The sequence below is a fragment of the Nicotiana sylvestris genome, chromosome 7 (assembly GCF_000393655.2).
Source record: "Nicotiana sylvestris chromosome 7, ASM39365v2, whole genome shotgun sequence".
Taxonomy (NCBI): Eukaryota; Viridiplantae; Streptophyta; class Magnoliopsida; order Solanales; family Solanaceae; genus Nicotiana; species Nicotiana sylvestris.
The window spans coordinates 85,765,120-85,791,526 of record NC_091063.1 but is presented as its reverse complement, the minus strand read 5'-3'; the positions used below and the strand labels follow the sequence as shown (position 1 = coordinate 85,791,526).

Sequence of the window (26,407 nt, the reverse complement as noted above, 5' to 3'; positions counted from 1 at the left end):
TTTATTAAATGGCCCATCCTGAATTCTAGATAATTATCAAGGTTATTTATTGAGGGCCCCGCGATTTACATCTCATTTGGCGAGGCTCGTCTCATTATTTTAGAAGGAACATCCTAAAACGGTTACATTTCTGATGTGTTTATCTCTTAAAAATAGAAGAAAAGATGCGTGCTATTTTTTAACTATGTGTTTGGCCCAAATCAGGATTTTAGCTAATCGTCCGATTAATTATTTACGGACTGAAGAAACATTGTACCTCATGAAAACATGCTTTGAACTTGATAAAAGAAATGTATATGGGATTGATGAAATGCTACGACTGTTACAAGAGCTCCCTAACTTTAACTTATTCGGACAAGATTAATTAAAATTGCTTGTTTGGGAAATGCGACTAGTGGTATTTGAAACTCATCCTGTAAACTGCTTCACGCAAACTGAAACTCAAGAGTTTGAAACTGTATTGTCTTTAGCTAGATCTAAACAATCATTTGCCCTTACATATTCGAAACATGCTTAAATAGCGAGTATGAGTTAACAATTGTATTAAAATGGCTGCACATTTCATGGATTGTATTTACATCTTATGTACTACTAAACGAATAAAATGTCACAGTTTCAGATTGGCATAAACTTTAATTAAGTACAACCTTACTAATGTGTCTCTATTAGGCTAACAGACCAAGAAACTACATATCTTAACAACATTAAAAGGCAATTCATAAGCAATACAACAGGTGCTTCTAACTCCTTCAAATCTTTTGATTCATGCTTTCATTGTTACATCAAATGCGAGTCTTAGTATGTACCTGGATATTGGATACAACAGAAGGAGCAAGGGGTCAGTAGGACAATAGAAGCGATACCAAACAGCAGCAGTAACAGCAGGTACCAATAGAACAACTCCCAGTGCAAGATACAGTTAGAACCGACAAGAAATGGTAGACAGGTAGCAGCAAACAATGCAGTAGGAATAATACTCCAAGACAGACCAATCCAGGGGAAACGAACAATATGAATCAACTAATGAACTCAGCTGATACTTGGAAGAAAACAGAGTTGATTGAACAGGTTGAACAAGACTGGGAATCAGACAAACAAGACAGAAGTAATTGCTGATTTTCTGTTTATCCCTTTCCCTATCTTCTTTCTTTTCAAGAATCCAATATCAGTCTGCAGTCTTGAACTTATACTTAAGTTATCAGAAAGAGACCTTTTCCATTTTTTTTTTTTACTGTTTTCCCCCAGAACTTCAATTCTCAAAATTTCAGTTTAGGCTCCCCTGTGTCTCTCTATGTATGTCTGTGTGTGTATACTTCTCAGTGTGTATTTCAGCTTTCTCTTTCAAAAATTCCTCACAGTCTGTCTATTTTCTCCTCCTTTTCTGTGTCCTACCCCCCCCTTTTTATAAGCCTCTATCCTACTCTTTTTAACAGCCTGTTTTCAGAAATCCCAGTACCCTTCCCATGTGCCTTCCATTTTCAATTCCAACTTTAGCTAATTAAGTATTAAAACCCATTCACATTCCCTGGCAGATTCAACTTTTCATTTTATTATCTAAAAGCAAGTATGGGCAGTAGAATATATCTGACAGCATATGCTGTCAGATTGTTTAAAACTTAAAAGCTTCTTAATGCAGAAAAACAGGCTGTGCACAAGGCACATGAGGTGCACCAATGCACATGCTGTGCACGAGTGCACATGCCTTCCAATTCAGAATTTAAACATAAACAATCCTTTTTACATTGACTGATCCAAATCAACAGCTATAAGTAAACAAAACTGGTTCTGAATTGATTTCAACAAATGTTCAACAGAAGCAAATCGATTTACTATGCTCAGACAGTTGAAATTAATTGACGACACATGTCGACTCGACTATATTAGTATTAACATACACAAACGTAGCCAAATCAGACATTCAAAAGCATGGGACACATGACTCGACTTATACTGATTAAGCAGGATTATACTTTGAGGAATCAGTAAGTCAGTACAAATTTGGGATACAACCAATACACATGTCTTATCAGAATAGGAGGGGTTCAAACAAAACACAGTGGTTCAGGCAAAGTGGTCAATCAGAAGGTAGTAAAATTTAAAGACACAAATTGAAACAAAACATGACCAGATATTTAAAACAAAACACACGGACTAAAACAAATAAAGGAAACCAAACAAACTCACCTTAAAGCTTGCAAAGTTAAAAATTTGAACTCGGATTTGAACAACTTTCTTAAGGCTGAACGGGCTTTAATCGAAGTGTTTCTCAAATGAGAAACACTTGATTAAAGTCCATCAGACCTTAAAACTCTTTGGTTTGAACCGGTTTGAACCAGTGACGAGGGACCTTGTGGTTTCAAAACTCAGATCTAATATTCGTGCTTCCCTGGTTAGATTCGGACCAAACCAAGTATGGTTTGGTCACGAGGAAGGTCCGGGGAGTGTCTGGTATGAAGCTGGGGTTGTTTGGTGTAGATCGAGTTTGACTCGAATCTTCAAATGAAGATTCGAGGACCTGGGGGGTGATTCGAACCAAACGGTCAACAGGTCTATGTTCAGGGTGGTGAGGGGGTTCTATGGTGTTCATGGCGAGGTCACCGGTGTTCATGCCGCCGGTTTTCATGGTGGGGGATACAAGGGCGGCTCTAGGGTTTGAAGGGGATGAGGTTGAAGACGAAGGCTGGGGTTCGGATAGGGGGGGCAGGGTAGGATTATGACTTTATATAGTTAATGGGTGGATTGATCTCGACCGTTAGATCAATCTAGATCTACGGTCTGGATCTGATAGCTTAAGTGGAACGGTGTCGTTTTAAGGGTAAAGGGTTGGGGTCGGTCCGGGTGAGACGGGTCGGGTTTATTGGTGGGTTACGGGGGATTGATCTTGGCCGTTGATCATTCTGAGATCAACGGTCCAGATCAGGTATGACTCAAACGACGTCGTTTGGACGTCCTGGGCATCAGGTGGCCTGGACCGGGCAGGCCTGGGTCTTGGGCTGTTTGTTTGGGCCAATTTTGTTAAAATTGGCCCAAGTCCGGAAGGGAAGGGGTCTATTTTTTATTTATTTATTTATTTTTATTTTTTATTTATTTATTTATTTCTGATTTATTTCAAAACAAAACTAAGCCAAAAAATCAAATTTAAAATTAAATACACACTCAATACAATTATTTGCACACACACTAAAGTATTTCAAAACAGGTAAAGTCAAACCAAATAAAATCACGGACGAAAATGCCTATTCATGATTTTCTATTTAACGACCGGATTGCGGTTTGAATTATGCAGGACACATATATTTTTTGATTTTTATTTTAATAAAGTAAATAAATAAAAATGGGCTAAGGTCACAAATAAATCAACAAAGTGCTGCACAGAAATCCGAAATTGTACAGCAGGGCCAATTATATTTGTTTTTATTTCTTTTTGGAGCGATTGTCGTGCGAAAACAAAAATCACGTGCTCACAGCTGCCCCTCTTTGTTTGGAAACACGAAGGGTTTTCGTGCAAAGATAAAGTGAGCGTGTATGAGCGATTTTTGCCTATAGACCACTCCGTATGAAGCATTTTTTGAAAGATCTGACCGAATCTTGCTTCAAAGATTTCCTACATATCCTGGGCTAAACAGGAATCAGGTCAATGTAGTTCGGGAAGTTTTGGTAGCTGGGACTACCATGGGATTGCAATGCTTGCTGCTACTGCTGCTGCTGTTGTCACTGCTACGTTACTGACCGCCTTATTACAACCAAACGAAAATTAGAAACTGAACTAACTACTTATACGTATGTCAACTGCTAGTTACAAGATTCCTATCTATGATTCTTTCACGACTTGATCTTGGGTCTTAGCTGATTCTGCTTGTAGACTCTGATCTGAATCTTGATGCTTGCGAGTTGCGGCGACTGGTTTAATCTCCGGGATACCGAATAAAATGTGACTGGCAGAGTTCAGGACCTTAGTCTAATGTAGGAGTCGATCTGCTTTTCCTTTACTCTGATATCTCGGGACATCTTCTTTTGTCTTTTTCTTCTTTTGATTCCAAACTGGGATTTATCTCGTGGGTCATTTCGATCAATGTGGCTCGAGGTCAGACCTGCGGGAGAAAACAAACAAACGAACGAAATTTTCTGCCCCAGTTTCACTAGGAAAATTTCGTTAATTATTCACCAGGAAGTTCATAAAATTGATGAAAGAGGATATGCATGCTCAGTTCAGGGTTGGAGTCCTAACACCGGCTAGCTGGGGAGAGGTTCGGTTTGGGGTTTAAAACCCTAATGCCGAACAAAGGAAGAATTCAGTTTAGGGTTCAAAACCCTAATGCTGGCTGGAAGAAAAAGTTCAGCTTAGGGTTTAAAAACCCTAATGCTGACTAAAAAGAAAATTCAGTTTAGGGTTTAAAACCCTAATGCTGATTGCATGGAAAAGCTCAGTTTAGAGTTTAAAACTCTAATGCTGGCTGAAAGGAAAATTCAGTTTAGGGTTTAAAACCCTAATGCTGATTGCATGGAAAAGCTCAGTTTAGAGTTTAAAACTCTAATGCTGGCTGAAAGGAAAATTCAGTTTAGGGTTTAAAACCCTAATGCTGATTGCATGGAAAAGCTCAGTTTAGAGTTTAAAACTCTAATGCTGGCTGAAAGGAAAATTCAGTTTAGGGTTTAAAACCCTAACGCTGATTAAAAGAAAATTCAGTTTAGGGTTTAAAACCCTAATGCTGATTGCATGGAAAAGCTCAGTTTAGAGTTTAAAACTCTAATGCTGGCTGAAAGGAAAAGTTCAGTTTAAGGTTTAAAACCCTAATGCTGACTAAAAGAAAATTCAGTTTAGGGTTTAAAACCCTAATGCTGATTGCATGGAAAAGCTCAGTTTAGAGTTTAAAACTCTAATGCTGGCTGAAAGGAAAAGTTCAGTTTAAGGTTTAAAACCCTAATGCTGACTAAAAGAAAATTCAGTTTAGGGTTTAAAACCCTAATGCTGATTGCATGGAAAAGCTCAGTTTAGAGTTTAAAACTCTAATGCTGGCTGAAAGGAAAATTCAGTTTAGGGTTTAAAACCCTAACGCTGATTAAAAGAAAATTCAGTTTAGGGTTTAAAACCCTAATGCTGATTGCATGGAAAAGCTCAGTTTAGAGTTTAAAACTCTAATGCTGGCTGAAAGGAAAATTCAGTTTAGGGTTTAAAACCCTAACGCTGATTAAAAGAAAATTCAGTTTAGGGTTTAAAACCCTAATGCTGATTGCATGGAAAAGCTCAGTTTAGAGTTTAAAACTCTAATGCTGGCTAAAAGGAAAAGTTCAGTTTAAGGTTTAAAACCCTAATGCTGACTAAAAGAAAATTCAGTTTAGGGTTTAAAACCCTAATGCTGATTGCATGGAAAAGCTCAGTTTAGAGTTTAAAACTCTAATGCTGGCTGAAAGGAAAATTCAGTTTAGGGTTTAAAACCCTAACGCTGATTAAAAGAAAATTCAGTTTAGGGTTTAAAACCCTAATGCTGATTGCATGGAAAAGCTCAGTTTAGAGTTTAAAACTCTAATGCTGGCTGAAAGGAAAATTCAGTTTAGGGTTTAAAACCCTAACGCTGATTAAAAGAAAATTCAGTTTAGGGTTTAAAACCCTAATGCTGATTGCATGGAAAAGCTCAGTTTAGAGTTTAAAACTCTAATGCTGGCTGAAAATGACGGTCGGTTTGGTGACCTTGATCGTTCCCAATTGCTTCGTTGCGTCTTTACTTCTGTTGCGAAGTCCCGCCATTGATTCGAATTGAATGGCGAAACCTTTAGACTGCTCAGGCTTGTATTTCCGGATTCTGTGATGATTTGCCTCGTAAGGCCTCTTTTTTTTTCTTTTTGTCCCGTTTTGATTGAAGGTTCTCAACGGGGATTTTATTGGAGGTGTTCTGTGGGAACTTGTACAAGAGGAAGCTATGTGGGGGAAATATTTACAAAGTGGATTCTTTGTGCGGATTCTGTACAATGGGGTATGCTGGGTTTTGGTTTCAAAACGGGTTTCCCAGGGTTTGTTGGGGTAAGCTTGTTGGGGAATATTTACAAAAGGACTTGCTGGGATGTGCTGGGGAGACTCTGTTGGGATTTGTACAGGGGGAGACTCTGTGGGGATTTGTCCGAAGGTGGACTTGCTGGGGAAGATTTCAAGATTTCTCTCTTTTTCCTTTACTCCGGAACACCATCAAACGTCATGATTCATCATGCTTGGGTAATCATATCAACGAGATGAGGTGCTTTCCTTCATGAGACGGGATTCCGCGCAAACAAACCTGCCACCTGTCCTTTCCGGTGTGTCCTGAACTCGGGGTTAAAATGCGAAAGGGATTCGAAAAGAAACAAAGAAAAGAGAAAACAAATCAGAAAAGGAGGAACCTTTTCGGAATGAGAAAGACTTATCTGAGGAAGATAATGCTGGCTTTCAATGACATGACATGCTTTTTGGACTGGACGTTTGACCTTCTAAGAGCTTGCATTTTCCTGAACCAGAACGGATCTGTGATTCCAAACTGGTGGCACTCTGCCGAAACTTTCTTGGGGTGGCGTCATTCTTTTCGGCCAACAGCGCCCTTTGCGGGTTTTCGCTGGCTGACCTCTCTCATTTCTCTTCCTGTCATCGCTTGATAGCACTCTTTGCGAGTTTTTACTAAACAAGCTCTCTCATTTTGGTTTCTCTTCTCCCGTCGCCTCGTGGTGCCCGAAGGTTTTCACCGCCGAGACTCTCTCATTTTATTTCTCTCAACTCAGGGTGTGCCGGTTTCCATTTGTGATGCTTATTGGTTTCCCACTATCTTTGGTAATTGATTTGAAGGCTTGTACTTGGTAAAGAGAGGTAGCTGATACTAAACTTCTCAAGTGTCCGACATGCCCCGGTTTTCAATTTCAGGGTGGATGGGATTTTGTTGTTGGTGTGACTGAACCTCAGGGAGAGGCTGCCTACGTATCCTTTCGGAATCAAGTCAAACGTAGTTCAGGCCTCAATCAATGTTTTGTTTTGTTTTTTTTTTTGTTTTGTTTTGTAAGCGGCTCAAAAGTTGGTGGAGAGGATTGGGTAGTGTTTGAGGAGTAGTGGGGAACAAACGCCTTCGCCATTTTCAACGTGTCAGGACCACTGGAGTATGCTTTAGACGTAATACCTCTTGACTGCATCTGCATTTACTGCTGTGTCGGGGTCATTTCCTTCGATATCACCCAAATACAATGCTCCTCTCGGCAATATCTTCCTTACGATGTATGGGCCTCTCCAATTTGGGGCAAACTTTCCTTTTGCTTCTTCATGATGCGGCAAAATACGCCTTAGTACCAACTGACCTACTTCGAAATTCCGGGGTCGGACTTTCTTGTTGTAAGCACGGGCCATCCTTCGTTGGTATAACTGTCCGTGACAAACTGCAGCCATCCGCTTTTCATCAATCAACGTCAATTGCTCCAGTCGAGCCTTGACCCACTCGCTGTCTTCGATTTCGGCTTCGACAATGATTCGAAGCGAAGGAATCTCTACCTCTGCCGGTATTACAGCTTCGGTCCCATAAACCAAAAGATAAGGAGTTGCTCCCACCGATGTGCGCACCGTAGTGCGGTACCCCAATAATGCAAAAGGTAACTGCTCATGCCACTGTCGGGAACTTTGTATTGTTTTCCTCAAAATCTTCTTGATGTTTTTATTTGCAGCTTCCACAGCACCATTGGCTTTTGGCCGATAAGGAGTGGAATTCCTGTGTGTTATCTTGAATTGCTCGCACACATCTCCCATCAAGTGACTGTTCAAGTTTGCTGCATTATCTGTAATGATAGTCGCAGGAATACCGAAGCGACAGATAAGATTTGAGTGTACAAAATCCACCACAGCTTTCTTGGTGACCGACTTGAGAGTGACGGCTTCTACCCATTTTGTGAAGTAATCGATGGCAACCAGTATAAACCTGTGTCCATTCGAAGCCTTTGGTTCAATTGGTCCAATGACGTCCATGCCCCAAGCGACAAATGGCCAAGGTGCGGACATGGGATGCAGTTCCGTGGGAGGTGCATGAATCAAATTACCGTGCACCTGACACTGATGACACTTCCGAACAAAGCTAAAGCAATCCTTCTCCATGGTCATCCAGTAATAACCTGCTCTAAGGATCTTCTTTGCTAAGACATACCCGTTCATGTGAGGTCCGCACACACCTGCGTGTACTTCGTGCATGATCTTTTTCGCTTCCTCGATATCGACACATCTTAGGAGATTGAGGTCCGGAGTCCTCTTATATAACAAATCACCGCTCAAAAAGAAACCACTTGCATGTCGCCTAATGGTCCTCTTTTGATCTCCAGTAGCGTGCTCGGGGTATTCTTGTGTCTTCAGGAATTTCTTGATGTCATGGTACCAAGGCTGCGTATTTGATCCCGCCTCGATTACACTGCAGTAACCGTGTCTTTCCTTGATTTGGATTTCCAAAGGATCGACGTGGGCGTTGCCCGGGTAGGGTAGCATAGAAGCCAGAGTAGCAAGTGCATCTGCCAGTTCATTGTGACACCTTGGAATATACCTGAACTCTATTGAGGTAAAGCGCTTGCTGAGGTCCTCCACATGTTGTCGGTATGGGATAAGTTTGACATCCCGAGTTTCCCATTCGCCTTGAACTTGTCGGATGATCAGGTCAGAATCTCCCATAATCAGTAAGTCTTCGACATCCTGATCGATTGCCATATGCATGCCCATAATGCAGGCTTCATACTCAGCTGTATTGTTTGTGCAAAAGAAACGCAGTCTAGCTGTGGCGGGATAATGCTGACCAGAAGGCGAGATCAAAATTGCCCCAATCCCTACACCCTTGGCGTTCACGGCTCCGTCAAAGAACATCTTCCAAACATGAGCTTCCTCTGAGATCATTTCTACGGTGTTTACTTCTTCATCTGGGAAGTAGGTATCCAATGGCTGGTATTCCTCATCGATCGGATTTTCGGCCAAATGATCTGCTAACGCCTGGGCTTTCATTGCTGTGCGGGTGACATAAACTATGTCGAATTCCGTAAGCAGGATTTGCCATTTAGCCAGTCTCCCAGTAGGCATTGACTTCTGAAATATATACTTCAAAGGATCCAACCTGCTGATGAGGAATGTAGTGTGGGCTTGGAGATAATGTCTCAGCTTTTGTGCAACCCATGTGAGAGCGCAGCATGTACTTTCCAACAGTGTGTATTTGGCCTCGTAACCGGTGAATTTCTTACTCAGGTAGTAGATTGCTTGCTCCTTCTTTCCGGTTACGTCGTGTTGCCCGAGGACACAGCCGAAAGAGTTCTCTAAGACTGTCAGATACAAGAAAAGTGGCCTTCCCGGTTCTGGAGGGACCAAGACTGGGGGATTCGAAAGGTATTCTTTGACTTTATCAAAGGCTTCTTGACACTCTATTGTCCACTTAATCGCCGCATCTTTCCTTAACAGCTTGAATATGGGTTCACACGTGCTTGTCAGCTGGGCAATAAACCGACTGATGTAGTTCAACCTGCCCAACAGACTCATCACGTCTTTCTTTGTTCTTGGAGGAGGCAAATCTCTGATGGATTTTATCTTAGTTGGATCCAGCTCGATACCTCTCCTGCTTACGATGAAACCCAAAAGTTTGCCCGACGGAACTCCGAAAGCGCATTTGGCTGGATTTAGCTTCAAGTCATACTTCCTTAGCCTCTCGAAGAATTTCCTCAAGTCTTGGATGTGGTTATCCTGCGTCCTGGACTTGACTATCACATCGTCCACGTACACCTCTATTTCCTGATGCATCATGTCATGGAAAATGGCGGTCATGGCCCTCATGTAAGTAGCCCCAGCATTCTTTAAACCAAATGGCATGACCCGATAACAGTAGGTGCCCCAAGGCGTGGTGAAGGCAGTTTTCTCGGCATCCTCTTCATCCATCAATACCTGATGGTATCCAGCGTAACAATCTACGAAAGACTGTATCTCGTGTTTGGCGCAATTATCAACGAGGATGTGGATGTTAGGCAGCGGGAAATTATCTTTAGGACTTGCTCTGTTCAGATCTCGGTAATCTACACATACCCGAGTTTTCCCGTCCTTTTTCGGTACTGGAACCACATTCGCCAACCATGTTGTGTATTGGACTACCCGGATCACTCCTGTTTTCAGTTGCTTGGTGATCTCCTCTTTAATTTTGTCACTGACCTCGGTTTTGAACTTTCGTTGCTTTTGTTGAACCGGAGGATAATCAGGATGAATTGGCAATTTGTGAACCACTAGATCGACACCTAGTCCTGGCATGTCATCATATGACCAGGCAAACACGTCTTTGAATTCAAGAAGAAGTTGAATTATCGCCTCTCGCGTTTTCTCGTCCGTGTGAATGCTTATCTTGGTCTCCCGGACTTCTTCCGGGGTTCCTAAGTTTACCGGTTCAGTGTCATTCAGATTTGGCTTAGGTTTATTCTCGAAATATTCCAACTCTCGGTTTATCTCCCTAAAAGCCTCTTCCGCATCATATTCTGGTTCTGGGTTCATTAATTCGCAGTTAAATAGCTCATTGTGGTCTGGGCGTGAAGTCCGCAAGCATGTCATATTTAAAGCCGCATTATTAGGACTGAAAAGGAAGATAAGAGGAAAAGTAATAAAAATCAGAACAAGAGAAAGAATAGGAAAGCAATGATGATTTTTTTTGTATTTTTGTATATTTCTTTTGGAAAGTTGGAATACAACAATGTTTTCAGCTAGGAATTCAAAACAACAATCGAAAAGAAAAAAAAACGTTCAAGTTAGGTCCCGGGGATAACTTGTGATACAGGAAAAGTGGCAGGGCAGGTCTACCCGGACTTCCGTCTAGTCGGGAATGGCGTGGCCTTCCAGTTTTGAAGTTGGGCGTTCGGTCCCATGTACAGCATCTCAGCAGTGCTTGTGCCTTCACCTGGTTGAACCATGTGGACCTCGTAGAGCATTTCTCTCATCGCCCCACATATTTCCTCGATTTCCTCAGCTGTGAAGACCTCATCATCTTCTTCTTCCGCGTACCTTGGCCTGACGAAAGTCGCATATAAATCCGGCAGCGGTTGAGGCAGCTTCCAGCCCTCATTTCTCCTTTTCTTTGCCCATTTTTCGTCTGTTGGAGTAGGTTTGAAACCTAGTCCAAAAGGTTTCTTGATGACTGGTAAAGTAATGGGTTCCGTCATTCCCTGAAGGGTTCGTCCAAGCCCCTTCCCTGGCCTAAATCCGTGTCGGATCATCTCTTTGGCCACCATAACCGAAGCGTTAGACAAGAAAGGCTGGGGGCAAGGTACTCCCTCTTCGTGCTGCTCTGCCAATACCACCTCGAAAGCTTGATAGACCGTATGCTCGCTCCCTTCTCTTGGTTCAAGATACGGGATGGATGGGTCCCGATAAATGGCATGTTCGTCTTCCCCATGGACCACGATCTCTTGGTCTTCATACTCGAACTTCACCATCTGGTGAAGAGTAGAAGGCACGGCTCCTGCCGCATGGATCCAAGGCCTGCCAAGGAGGAAATTGTAAGATGTGTCCATGTCGATCACTTGGAAAGTGACTCGAAATTCGACTGGTCCTATGACCAGCAGCAGGTCTATTTCTCCCATGGTGTCTCTCTTGATACCATCGAAAGCTCTTACGCAGACGTTGTTGGGTCGGATTCTTCCGGTCTCAATTTCCATTCTTTGTAGCGTGGAGAGCGGGCAAATGTCAACACCTGATCCCCCATCCAGCATTACCCGCTTGACGTAGTAGTCCTCGCATTTAACTGTTAAGTGCAAGGCCTTGTTGTGTGCTGCTCCTTCCGGGGGTAAATCATTCTTGCTGAAAGAGATTTGGTTGACGGCGAAGAATCTTTCTGTCATCCGCTCTAGTTGCTCCACCGAGGTTTCAACCGGCACATATGCCTCATTCAGGGTCTTCAGTAAGATCTTTTGATGCTCGGCCGACCTTGTCAATAATGATAGCATGGACACCTGCTCAGGGTGCTTGCGCAACTGATCTATCACTTCGTAATCCGGCATCTTCATTTGTTGGAAGAACACTTCCGCCTCTTCAACACTCACAGGCTTCTTTGGAGGAAAGCGCCTTTGTGTGGCGTTGTTCAGTTCTTGGGTATTTGAGTACCCTCTAATGAAAGTATTTTCTGGAAGTTCTCCCACGACCTCTTTTCCTTTGTACATCACCAAAGTCTTTTTATAATTCCACGGCACTGTGGTCGGGTTGGTCATTGGCTTTTGTGGCACGCGTCCGATAACCACTGGCTCATTCAGCCGAGGTGGTTGAATCGTCCCCCGGACCACATAGGCCCCTTTTGGCACGTACATAGGTTTTGTCTTTTTGATCCCGGATTTCTGCGTCTTCTCAGCTTGACCTCGTGGTACGTAAAGAACTCCGCCCTTTGCTGGTACCACTTTCTTTTCCACCTTCTTTTCAGACTTGCTCTCTGCGATCTTGGCCTCCTCCTCTTTTTCTGATTTTCTGGTCTATTTCAGGCCTCTTCCCTGTGTCGACAATGGCAATTATGGCTTTCAAAGCAGGGTCGAACTCTTTGTCTTCACAAATCATGCCGATCAGCGGCCCATTATTGTGAGCGGGCAATGGATTGTTAGTCACATTCGGGATCTCTTCGTCCCTTAGCACTATTTTCCCCTGCTCTATCAAATTTTCGACCACTCTTTTCAATGACCAGCAGTCGTTTGTATCATGTCCCTCGGCCCCTGAATGATAGGCGCATCTGACTCCGGCTTTGTAAGAAGGAGATGTCGGGTTTTGCCTCGTTTGGGGAATTGGTTGCAAGAAACCCAACTGGACTAGCTTAGGGAACAATGTAGAGTATTGTTCACCGATGGGCGTGAAAGTCCGCCGTCGAGGTGGCTCCTGGGGGCGGTAGTTATTCTGCGGGGGTTGTGGGTTATAGTGGTTGCGGTAAGGAGGCTGATTTCTGGGAGGTGGAGCTGGGCCTCGGTTGGCTTGTTGTGGTGGATGGTTATAAGGTTGGGCATTCATGACCATATAAGGTTGATGAGCATATGCCACATTTGAGTGGGGGTAGTAGTGTTGTGGGGCCCTTTCCGGAAAATGGGGCCTGGGATGACGATACTCCCTTGCTTCAGAGGCTGCCATAGCCGTTTCTTCCTTCTTCTTCCCCCTTGTCGTTCCTCCCGACCCGCTTTGGACGGCCTGAGAGGTTGCCCTTATGGCTGCTTGACTCAAAATCCTTCCCGTTTTCAACCCATTCTCTACCATCTCTCCTATCTTGATCGCTTCTGCGAATGGCTTACCCATGGCCGACATCATGTTTTGGAAATAGTCAGACTCTTGAGCTTGGAGAAAGGTGGTGACCATTTCCACTTCATCCATGGGGGGCTTCACCCTCGACGCCTGTTCACGCCACTTAATAGCGTACTCTCTAAAGCTTTCCGAAGGCTTCTTCTTCAAATTCGACAGAGAGTTTCGGTCTGGCGCAATGTCGATGTTATACTGGAATTGCTTTACAAAATCTCTGGCGAGATCATCCCATATATGCCATCGGGACATTTCCTGATCCATATACCATTCTGAAGCTATCCCTACTAAGCTTTCCCCAAAATATGCCATGAGCAGTTCTTCTTTTCCGCCGGCTCCCCGCAATTGGTTGCAGTATTTCTTAAGATGTGCAATGGGGTCACCGTGCCCATCGTATTTCTCGAATTTGGGGGTCTTGAAACCCGTTGGCAGGTGCACGTGAGGGAACATGCACAGGTCGGCGTAAGAGACGCTCTTTTGTCCGCTCAACCCTTGCATATTCTTCAAACTTTGTTCAAGGCTTCTCATTCTCTTAGCAATCTCATTTTGTTCCGCAATCCTGGGGTTCTGATCCTGTCCCGGTGCGAGTTCGCACTGAGGCGGTAGAGGATTATTGTTGGTAGCGAACCTGGTTGGTTCCATTGAGAATGATGGTGCTTGGAATGTAAAAGAGGATGAGTCAAAGCTTGGCTTGTATGTGGCAGGCTGTGCCGTAGCTGGGCAAAGCGATGCAGTAAAGATGTTCATGCTTGCATCAGTGGCCGACATTCGGGGATGAGGCTCAGAAGGTGATCCTGCGGAGAAGGCGGAGGTGGCTGGGTACCCGAATGGGGTAGCAGGGTAATTTATGGGGACATTAGAAGTCCCACCTGACCTGGAGAATAATTCAGGGAATCCGGGGACGACACTTGGCGGCTCTTTCCCATTGTTCCAGTCATCCAGCATTTCCAACATGCGGAGCCGTAGGATTCTATTTTCTTCCGCAGTTGCGGATTCAGGCGTGAGGACGGCTGAGATTGAGCTCTCCTCAGAGACGGGGACTGTTTGCAATGGAATTTCCGAAGACATTTCCACACTTCCTTTTGACCTGGTGAAGTAAGTGTGAGTACTGCTTCTGGTCCTAACAGCAGGTAGTTGAACACCTCTCCTTGATCACGTGAAGTATGAATGCGAGGCCAGACTTTCACCAAACCAACCGTCTTTTCAAAAAATCCTGGAAAAAAATGCTCAATGACAAACGCACGGTTAATTCTGCAGCAAATAATAGATAGTTAATCTCACGTTGGGCATGATGCACCTATACAGTTAAGTGGATTACTATATGTCTGCTACGAGAGCATGCGTCATTCCGGTATTTTTCCTCTTATTTCCCCCTTTTTCTTTTCTTTTCTTTTGTTTTCCTTTTATTTTATTTACATTTATTTTTCTTTTATATTTTTTTTGTAGCAAAAGAACATGCGATCGGATCCGATGAGGATTGCCTACGTATCACGATACTCACGTGAATCAGATCATTACGTAGTTTGAAAACACAAATGAGCGTGAAAGAAGCAAACTCTTTATTATTGAAGCAGTCTATTACAAACTACATTTTGCAAAAGAAAAAGCAAACTTTGAAAATAAACCTAGACTCAAAAATAGACTAAAAATCACCCTGATGAAAAAACAGGCAGAAGATGCTAAGATACAGATTTGACCTATGAATGCATTATGGTTTTAAAAATTGGTTTCCGCGGGGCGTCGTTCGGCCTCGCCGCGGTCCTAGGCGTGAGATCCCTCTCAAGTTGCTCTAGCTCGTGCATAGTCTGCTTGACATAACCCATTACTGCCGAGAGGACGGTAGCGCTGGACATGTTCTCACATCGTAGGCATCGTCTGGTGATGGCATGGGCAATGGCCTTGATCCTATCTCTGGTTTGCTTCTTCTCTACGAGCAGGCGTTTTGTCTGATCGCTGCATATCTTGAAAACTTGAGCATCTTGTACATGCTGATGCTTCAGTCGTCGTACTTCCAACTTCATCTGGGCTATTGAGTCATACCAGTATCTGCTCTCAATTTGGAAATCCTTGGCCTGATTAGCTGCTTTGATCTCAAGTGCAGCCATCTCTCTCTTTATCTTAGCAACAGTCTTCTCATGGTCGCTTTCCAATCGATTCAGGTACCTGCGATGCTTATCCGTTCTTGTATCCCACTGTGCTTTGAGCTCTGCTATGATGTTTTCAGATTTCTCCAAACCATCTCGCCATTCCCTGATTTCACCTTTTAGCCCTTTTATCAGCTGCTCGTCCGATCGACGCCTTGGTTGTCTATCTGCATCCAACCTTATCTGTTTGATCTGGGCTCTGAGCATTTCATTTTCTTGAATCAACCTGTTCCGCTCTCCCAGATCGGTAGCAACTTGCACGTTGTGTTCATATTTCAATTTTTCCACTTGTTGCTTTAACCTGCTGATTTCGGTGCAATAGCCTCTTTCTTTTGCTAACCAATCCCACTGCTTTTGTGATGATTCGGTAAAATTCCGGATGTGGGGTCTCTTAGCTGGCCTTTCATGCTCGAGTTCCCTTCTGTACCATGCAAGGTAACCTGGCGCCGTTTCTCCTTTGGCTTGATCCCGCACGCAAGTATCTGATTTCAAATATTGACCCTCATTCCAGATTTGGCGAATCTTTGCTTCTGGGAACTGTCCGTTAGGACTTATCTCAATTGCTTGAGTGCTTAGATCTTCCTCATGAGGTACTGTCTGGCATCTTCCGAACTGTCTTAAAACTCGGCAGGGTGCGTAAGGTTGAATGCTCTTAAGCCCCATCAGCAAGAAATGAGTTTTAGCCGCTGACATATATAAGACCTCATCAACGGGCAACCATCCCAACTTCCATTGTATTTGGCTGGCAGTAAGAGCTTGAAAGAACGAGGTCCAAGCCAGGACTCCTTCGGGCAAACTGATCTCTTTGGCTCTCGCGTAAGATTCTTCTATGCGGGTCTTTTCCGGGGAACCATGGCTCAAAATCTCGGAATGATGGCAAAGGTGCTCGGTCATCCATATCTGCAGGAGCAAGTTACAACCTTCGAAGAAATTTCCCCCAGCTTTACAAGCTGTGAGAGCTCGAAAGATGTCGGATACCACCATAGGCGCGAGAGTACTGTCACTTTGCGTGAGTAAAGTGCTGACGACCCCAGATATCTTCAAATCAATGTTTCCATCTTTCCTGGGAAATACCAGAAGACCCAGAAACGTTATCATGAACGCCACCCGTCTGTGCTCGTCCCACTTCTGACGAACTCCTTTGCTGCACAGTTTGTTGATTGGATTATTGAATCCCCCCTCGTGACCGTATCTATCATATATGAAGCATGGAGTACAGAATCCGGCTGCTAGATCCGGGTTGTGGACTGTTCTAGGTATTTTCAATGAATCCAGGAACCGATGTACCGTGACGACTCTTGGGGCGACCAAGTATTTTTCCCTCAACGGAAGTTCAGTATTCCCGATGTATCCGGCCATTTCTTCCAAAGTTGGGGTGAGCTCAAAATCAGAGAAATGGAAAACATTGTGCGCCGGGTCCCAATAGGTAACCAAAGCTCTTATGATATCTCCCCGAGGCTGGATTTCCAACAGACCCACAAGACCTTTCAGATTTTTCTTAACCTCATTTTGCCCTTCAACACCTAGATCATTCCACCATAGCCGTAACTTGATAGGGATTTTGGTCATTATTGAAAAATGTTCATTTTGCATCGTGCTCATCCTGCACATTTATTAAGGTGATTTTAACAAAAATGACTGACTCAAAATATTTTACAGAGGGGACCAAGCTTTGAACACGGCCTTTAAGCACTTCGGGGACGAAGATTTTAAGGCTGTGTGGGTCTAAAAATGCTAAGCAAAACCCAAAAGTGGCTATTTATGCAAAGTCAGCCTTCCGGCGTCCCTTTCGGGAACATTCGGCTATTCATGTCAAAACAGCATCACCTGACTTATTTATGACTCTTTAAAAATTTGAAACATATTTTTTTTGATTTTGGCTATTTTAGCAAAATGGGGGTTGAACCCGACGAGGGTTGCCTACGTATCTCACATCCGGTGAGAATCAAACCGGCGTAGTTCGGGGTATCGTAACATAGGAAAAAAAAATCGAATAAACCTAGAAATCAGGAATGCGTATTTTTTTACATTTTTTTTTGAAAAGAGATAAAGATTAAAGAAACTATATTTTTTTTATTTTTTTATATATTATTATTATTTTTTTAAGAAAAATTTGGACTATTAGTCTGAATTCATAAAAGGGGTACTACGAAAGAAACAACTCATTTTTTTTTGAATTATGAATTTTCGATTTTTTTTTACTCTTAAAATAAATACCTTTTTTTTTGATCTTTGAAAGTGATAAAAGAAAAAAATTTGTATATATTTTTTTTAACAACTCTCAATAAACAAAACAGTTTTTTTTTTTTTTTAGAAAAATTCCGGCGAGGTTTTGACACTACTTGGACATTGGTTTTATTTTCCAAAAATAAGTAATTATCTCCCCTGCGCTGCTATTTTCCCTTCTTTTTTTAAGAACCGGTCGACATGCGGAACCGAAGCAAATAAATGCATAACACAGATAGGAATGCAGCATGATGGTCTTTCCATTTCAGGTTGCCTGTCCTAGACGGACCCAACCCCTGTGTTGAGTCCCCTAAGTCAAATGCCATATGATGCAAATAAGCGTTCCTACTAGGGATCCGGCATGAAGTTTCGTTATACTAGGTTTAAACCTTGGTATTTGCCCTAGACTGTGTACCCGAGCGGACAACTCGAGTCGAGGAGGGGGCTACGTACCGGGGACCCGCGAGATCGTCCGGCTTTGTAACTTGTCCGACCTCTTTCTTATTTCAAGTATTGACACTAACAGAATAGGGAGTCTCGACCAGCGAGCTTCTCCCCGGAGGTAAGAAAAGAAGGGTTTCGGCACAGTTTATATACAGTTCAGATAATATCAAAAGCGGTAAAAGACAACATTTAGCACTTTTATGCAAAACATGTAATAAAGATCAGATAATAAAGCCAAATATAACAATTATTCTAAGCTCGAATTCTTGGACCCTGAACCAGTGGTTCTGGGTCACTTCCCCAGCAGAGTCGCCAGAGCTGTCACACCTCCTTTTTGCGCGCCCGCCCCGAAGGGTTAGAAATGCGCGGGTGGGAGTTTTTCCAATTTAAGTGACAATATTCGAAATGGGATTATTTATTTAATTCAGAGTCGCCACTTGGGAAAGGTTTGGCTTTTGGTGTCCCAAGCCACCGGTTTATCTTGAATCCCAAATCGAGGAAAATATTCGACTTTTCAAATGAAGTCTGCGAACCAGAAATTCTAAGTAAGGAATTCTGTTGACCCGAGGGAAGGTGTTAGGCACCCTCGAATCCCGTGGTTCTAGCACGGTCGCTTAAATTGTTATAATGGCTAAATATCTGATTTAAATACAGGTTGTGACTTATGTGCTTTTATTAAGTTTAAACCGCTTTTATTATTATCATTTATTTTTATAGAATTGCAACGTCGTGAAAATGCATCTTGAACCACGTCACAATCAATGCACCCGTAGTTGTTAACACATTTCGACTCCGTTGAGATTTGGATTCGGGTCACATCAATGCGCACCCAAGTTTAAGAGTGTAATTCATTAAGGATGCCTAAGGGGTCTAGCGCGTTATTATTTGTAGAAGGCCATGAAATTTATTAAATGGCCCATCCTGAATTCTAGATAATTATCAAGGTTATTTATTGAGGGCCCCGCGATTTACATCTCATTTGGCGAGGCTCGTCTCATTATTTTAGAAGGAACATCCTAAAACGGTTACATTTCTGATGTGTTTATCTCTTAAAAATAGAAGAAAAGATGCGTGCTATTTTTTAACTATGTGTTTGGCCCAAATCAGGATTTTAGCTAATCGTCCGATTAATTATTTACGGACTGAAGAAACATTGTACCTCATGAAAACATGCTTTGAACTTGATAAAAGAAATGTATATGGGATTGATGAAATGCTACGACTGTTACAAGAGCTCCCTAACTTTAACTTATTCGGACAAGATTAATTAAAATTGCTTGTTTGGGAAATGCGACTAGTGGTATTTGAAACTCATCCTGTAAACTGCTTCACGCAAACTGAAACTCAAGAGTTTGAAACTGTATTGTCTTTAGCTAGATCTAAACAATCATTTGCCCTTACATATTCGAAACATGCTTAAATAGCGAGTATGAGTTAACAATTGTATTAAAATGGCTGCACATTTCATGGATTGTATTTACATCTTATGTACTACTAAACGAATAAAATGTCACAGTTTCAGATTGGCATAAACTTTAATTAAGTACAACCTTACTAATGTGTCTCTATTAGGCTAACAGACCAAGAAACTACATATCTTAACAACATTAAAAGGCAATTCATAAGCAATACAACAGGTGCTTCTAACTCCTTCAAATCTTTTGATTCATGCTTTCATTGTTACATCAAATGCGAGTCTTAGTATGTACCTGGATATTGGATACAACAGAAGGAGCAAGGGGTCAGTAGGACAATAGAAGCGATACCAAACAGCAGCAGTAACAGCAGGTACCAATAGAACAACTCCCAGTGCAAGATACAGTTAGAACCGACAAGAAATGGTAGACAGGTAGCAGCAAACAATGCAGTAGGAATAATACTCCAAGACAGACCAATCCAGGGGAAACGAACAATATGAATCAACTAATGAACTCAGCTGATACTTGGAAGAAAACAGAGTTGATTGAACAGGTTGAACAAGACTGGGAATCAGACAAACAAGACAGAAGTAATTGCTGATTTTCTGTTTATCCCTTTCCCTATCTTCTTTCTTTTCAAGAATCCAATATCAGTCTGCAGTCTTGAACTTATACTTAAGTTATCAGAAAGAGACCTTTTCCATTTTTTTTTTTTACTGTTTTCCCCCAGAACTTCAATTCTCAAAATTTCAGTTTAGGCTCCCCTGTGTCTCTCTATGTATGTCTGTGTGTGTATACTTCTCAGTGTGTATTTCAGCTTTCTCTTTCAAAAATTCCTCACAGTCTGTCTATTTTCTCCTCCTTTTCTGTGTCCTATCCCCCCCCCCCCTTTTATAAGCCTCTATCCTACTCTTTTTAACAGCCTATTTTCAGAAATCCCAGTACCCTTCCCATGTGCCTTCCATTTTCAATTCCAACTTTAGCTAATTAAGTATTAAAACCCATTCACATTCCCTGGCAGATTCAACTTTTCATTTTATTATCTAAAAGCAAGTATGGGCAGTAGAATATATCTGACAGCATATGCTGTCAGATTGTTTAAAACTTAAAAGCTTCTTAATGCAGAAAAACAGGCTGTGCACAAGGCACATGAGGTGCACCAATGCACATGCTGTGCACGAGTGCACATGCCTTCCAATTCAGAATTTAAACATAAACAATCCTTTTTACATTGACTGATCCAAATCAACAGCTATAAGTAAACAAAACTGGTTCTGAATTGATTTCAACAAATGTTCAACAGAAGCAAATCGATTTACTATGCTCAGACAGTTGAAATTAATTGACGACACATGTCGACTCGACTATATTAGTATTAACATACACAAACGTAGCCAAATCAGACATTCAAAAGCATGGGACACATGACTCGACTTATACTGATTAAGCAGGATTATACTTTGAGGAATCAGTAAGTCAGTACAAATTTGGGATACAACCAATACACATGTCTTATCAGAATAGGAGGGGTTCAAACAAAACACAGTGGTTCAGGCAAAGTGGTCAATCAGAAGGTAGTAAAATTTAAAGACACAAATTGAAACAAAACATGACCAGATATTTAAAACAAAACACACGGACTAAAACAAATAAAGGAAACCAAACAAACTCACCTTAAAGCTTGCAAAGTTAAAAATTTGAACTCGGATTTGAACAACTTTCTTAAGGCTGAACGGGCTTTAATCGAAGTGTTTCTCAAATGAGAAACACTTGATTAAAGTCCATCAGACCTTAAAACTCTTTGGTTTGAACCGGTTTGAACCAGTGACGAGGGACCTTGTGGTTTCAAAACTCAGATCTAATATTCGTGCTTCCCTGGTTAGATTCGGACCAAACCAAGTATGGTTTGGTCACGAGGAAGGTCCGGGGAGTGTCTGGTATGAAGCTGGGGTTGTTTGGTGTAGATCGAGTTTGACTCGAATCTTCAAATGAAGATTCGAGGACCTGGGGGGTGATTCGAACCAAACGGTCAACAGGTCTATGTTCAGGGTGGTGAGGGGGTTCTATGGTGTTCATGGCGAGGTCACCGGTGTTCATGCCGCCGGTTTTCATGGTGGGGGATACAAGGGCGGCTCTAGGGTTTGAAGGGGATGAGGTTGAAGACGAAGGCTGGGGTTCGGATAGGGGGGGCAGGGTAGGATTATGACTTTATATAGTTAATGGGTGGATTGATCTCGACCGTTAGATCAATCTAGATCTACGGTCTGGATCTGATAGCTTAAGTGGAACGGTGTCGTTTTAAGGGTAAAGGGTTGGGGTCGGTCCGGGTGAGACGGGTCGGGTTTATTGGTGGGTTACGGGGGATTGATCTTGGCCGTTGATCATTCTGAGATCAACGGTCCAGATCAGGTATGACTCAAACGACGTCGTTTGGACGTCCTGGGCATCAGGTGGCCTGGACCGGGCAGGCCTGGGTCTTGGGCTGTTTGTTTGGGCCAATTTTGTTAAAATTGGCCCAAGTCCGGAAGGGAAGGGGTCTATTTTTTATTTATTTATTTATTTTATTTTATTTTTATTTATTTCTGATTTATTTCAAAACAAAACTAAGCCAAAAAATCAAATTTAAAATTAAATACACACTCAATACAATTATTTGCACACACACTAAAGTATTTCAAAACAGGTAAAGTCAAACCAAATAAAATCACGGACGAAAATGCCTATTCATGATTTTCTATTTAACGACCGGATTGCGGTTTGAATTATGCAGGACACATATATTTTTTGATTTTTATTTTAATAAAGTAAATAAATAAAAATGGGCTAAGGTCACAAATAAATCAACAAAGTGCTGCACAGAAATCCGAAATTGTACAGCAGGGCCAATTATATTTGTTTTTATTTCTTTTTGGAGCGATTGTCGTGCGAAAACAAAAATCACGTGCTCACACCCCCACCCTGCCCCGCCCCTTCACCCTACCTCACCCTACCCTAAATAGAAATATTATTAATAGTACTTTCTTTTCATGTTATAAATAGAGTACTTTTTTCATTTCAACAAGGCGAAATGGCCTCGTGACCACTTAAACTTGTAGGGCTTTTGAAAGCCGATACGTGAACTTTGGATTTTTCCATTTGGACACATCTACTTGAGCAAATGTCTACTAATAAACACTGTTGAGCGTTGACTATGCTTATGTGGCAATATTATAGCTGATGTGGCCAATTGCGTGTTAATCACGAGCATTAAGCACTTGAATACGATAAATAATTAAAACAAAGAAGATAAATAATTAATTTAAAAAATAGAAAAATTTATCGGGTCATATTAGAGAAAATCCACCCCCTCCATTTGTCTTCTTCTGCTTCCTTTCCCGTCTTTTTTTTCTTTTATTCTTAATTAAAGCCATAACCAAAATTTTGATAAATCAAACTCAAAAGCTCCATATTCAATCCACATATCCGACTATTCTTTAATTTTTAACCATCAATTACACTCAAAAACTTCATATTAGAGAAAAGTCAACATCCATTATCATAAAATAAATTCATCAGATCAAGAGAGATGGAAGAGATCGGGACTGGTTTTTGGAGTAAGAATAGGTAATAAGAAATTGAAAAGCAGCAGTGTTCACTTCTTTTTGATTTGTTGAAATTTTTTGCTGATTTGCTAGAAAAAATCGGGTCAGATTTCAATCATAGTAAAAGTTATTCGCCGCTTCCTGATTTTTCTCTCTGATTTTTGGAGGTGGTGATTTTTGTCTCTGAGTTTGTGACTTTTTCTCTATGATTTTTGGTGGTCAAAGGTTGGACTTGAAGGTTTTGCATATGGTTCTTATTTTGTATGTGAAAAGATGATAAAACAGTGAAATTGAAAGATATTAGGGGGAGAGGAAAAAATAATCACCGAAGATATTTGACCGGTAAAATCTGAAGGTTTTCAGGTCATTTTCCAATTCAGGAATATTTTTTCTGGTGGGTTCTGAGAGAGTGGAAGGGTTATGTGCAAAAAAAATTAATTTGACAAAAAAGAAGAAGAAGAAGTGGACCTTGAACATACAGATGTCCAAAAATGCGAATGAGTGAAAGATGTGATTATATAAAATATTAAATTAAATTCATGTCAGCAACGATTCAACAACACACAAGTGTTTAATACCAGACTTTTTCTCAACTAGAGGTGCTCAAATGGTAAAATTCAAAATTTATGTATCAGCTTTCAAAAACCCTACAAGTTTCATTACGTTTTTTAACAAATGAATATTTTCTTTTCACTCACCAACCAAACAAGAAAAAATAAATCATAAACTCATTCATTTTCCATAAAAAATATTTTCCTTCCTATCGAAAACACCCTGAATCTGTATCTGTATCTATATTCTAGGTAAGTAGAGTAATAATTTAACACCACAAAATTTTCTTTCATCTGAAATTCAAACTATGAGAATTCGGATTAAACATAATAAATTCTGATTTCTTGGTTACGAGTCAAAACTCAAAAGTTATAATTACACACACATAGAAAGGTTGATGCTTCCTCATGGCCATGCTGCAGTCTGTTTGTTTGGCATCTTCACTTCCCAACCATACCTTTCTCTCCCCAAAACTCAAACGCTCCTTTGATCCCAAAAACAATGTGCAAATACCCACTTCAGAAACCCTCTACAATTTCAACTCCCCGTTCGAGCTCAAACAAGTTGTTGCTTTCCTCATTAAAACCAATAGACCTCTCTCACTACTCCCACTTTCCCGTGTTGCCTCCGTTTGTGCACTTACTCCCACCTTCCCCTTTGCTCAACAGATTTTCAACTGTATTGAGCAGTCAGAAGTTTCTGTGTGGAATAGCTGCTTGAGAAATCTTGCTGAGGGCAATTGTGTAACAAATGCCATTTTCTTGTTTCATCAAATGCGCATTTACAATGTTGTACCTGATATTTTTACTTGCTCTTTTGCTCTCAAGGCTTGTGTGAAATTACTGGATCTTTCATGTGGGAAAATTGTTCATGCGTATATAGAGAAACTTGGGTTTCTGTCGAACTTAGTATTGCTAAATGCACTTCTTCACTTGTATGCTACTTGTGGAGCAATGGCTGATTCCATGCTTCTGTTTGATAAAATGCCTCAACGAGATGTTGTGTCTTGGAATATAATGATTACCCAATTAGCGAATAAGGGTGATATTGACGGGGCGTTTGAATTGTTTTCCAAAATGCCGGAGAGAAATTTAAGGTCTTGGACTGCCATGATCACTGGTTTTGTTCATTGCGGGAAGGCTAAAGAAGCTATTAGACTTTTCACAGAAATGGAAGAGACCGGCTTGAGGGCAAATGAGGTGACTGTAGTGGCTGTTCTTGCAGCTTGTGCTGATTTGGGTGCACTTCAATTGGGCAGGAGGATTCATGAGTATTCAAATAAGAGCGGGTTTAAAAGAAATATTCACGTTTGCAACACTCTGGTTGACATGTACATTAAGTGTGGATGCTTAGAGGCTGCAAAAGCTGTTTTTGAAGAAATGAAGGAACGGACAATTGTATCGTGGTCTGCTATGATCCAGGGTTTAGCTATGCATGGACAGGCTGATGAAGCCTTAGAACTCTTTAACAACATGATCCAAACAGGAATGAAGCCTAATGAGGTCACATTTCTTGGAGTCTTGCATGCTTGTAGCCATATGGGGTTGGTCAATGAGGGGAGAGAATTTTTCACTAGTATGACTAGAGACTATAACATTACTCCCCAAATTGAGCATTATGGTTGCATGGTTGATCTCCTGAGTCGCGCAGGACTTCTTAAAGAGGCATATGAGTTCATCGTAAGCATGCCTATAAATCCAAATGGTGTCATATGGGGTTCTTTTCTAGGTGGATGTAGAATTCAAAAGGATGTGGACATGGCCGAGGAAGCTATGAGGCACCTAGGTATATTGGACCCTCTTAATGACGGATACTATATAATTATGTCAAATATCTATGCAGAAGCTAAGCGCTGGGAAGATGCAGCAAGGGTGAGGAAGTTGATGAAAGATCGAGGAGTAAAGAAAACACCAGGTTGGAGTTCAATAACTATAGCAGGAGTAATGCATGAATTTGTGGCTGGAGATGATAACCATCCTCAAGCAGAGGAGATCTTTGAAAGATGGGACAAACTGCTAGAACGGATGAAGTTCAAAGGATATGTACCAAATACTTCAGTGGTTCTACTAGACATGGAAGAGAATGAGAAAGAAAAATATTTGTATCGCCATAGTGAGAAATTGGCCCTTGTTTTTGGTTTGATGACCACCAAACCAGGAGAAACAATAAGGATAATGAAGAATCTTCGCGTTTGTGAAGACTGCCATGCTGCTTTCAAAGTAATATCAGAAATTGCCAAGCGAGAGATAGTTGTGCGTGATAGGAATAGATTTCATTGTTTTAAAGATGGTCTTTGCTCTTGTAAGGACTATTGGTAGCAAATCTTGCACTAGGACCTTTTGTATACTGCAGTATATGGAAAGTCATCAGTTCATTTGAGCCTCACTAAAATCATGCACGATTTCTTATATAGAAACTTTTGGTGAATTACTTAAATGGAACATGAGGACATGTTTAGTAGCCTTACCCAATACTTAATTTTATGGCGCTAATAAAGCAGTATTTAAGGGTTTGGATTAATGTCAAAAAGCACATGATTAATGTAGTCTTGTGAGAAATTTCATGGAGTAGAGACAAGAGCAGCGATATTTCTGCCATCTCCATCTTGATTGTTCAAACAGATTTAAGTAACCAAGATTGCAGCGTAATAACAAGTTTGAAGAAACCAATAAAGATTAGCTATTTCTTGTTCCTGATAATTGTGTACTTCGTCATCGGTCGATGTGCTATATAGTTGTTTTTGTTTTTAAAGATTAGCTATTTATTTATCTTTTTCCTGACTTA

General features: G+C 41.5%; 1 protein-coding gene across 1 annotated transcript; it reads left to right on the top strand.

Annotated features, from left to right (window-relative positions):
- The first annotated feature begins 24,030 nt into the window (after positions 1-24,030).
- LOC104222931 (pentatricopeptide repeat-containing protein At4g21065-like) lies at positions 24,031-25,941 on the top strand. Its single transcript, XM_009774261.2, has one exon. The coding sequence runs from the start codon at positions 24,031-24,033 to the stop codon at positions 25,939-25,941; it is 1,911 nt and encodes a 636-aa protein (XP_009772563.1).
- The last annotated feature ends 466 nt before the right edge of the window (positions 25,942-26,407 follow it).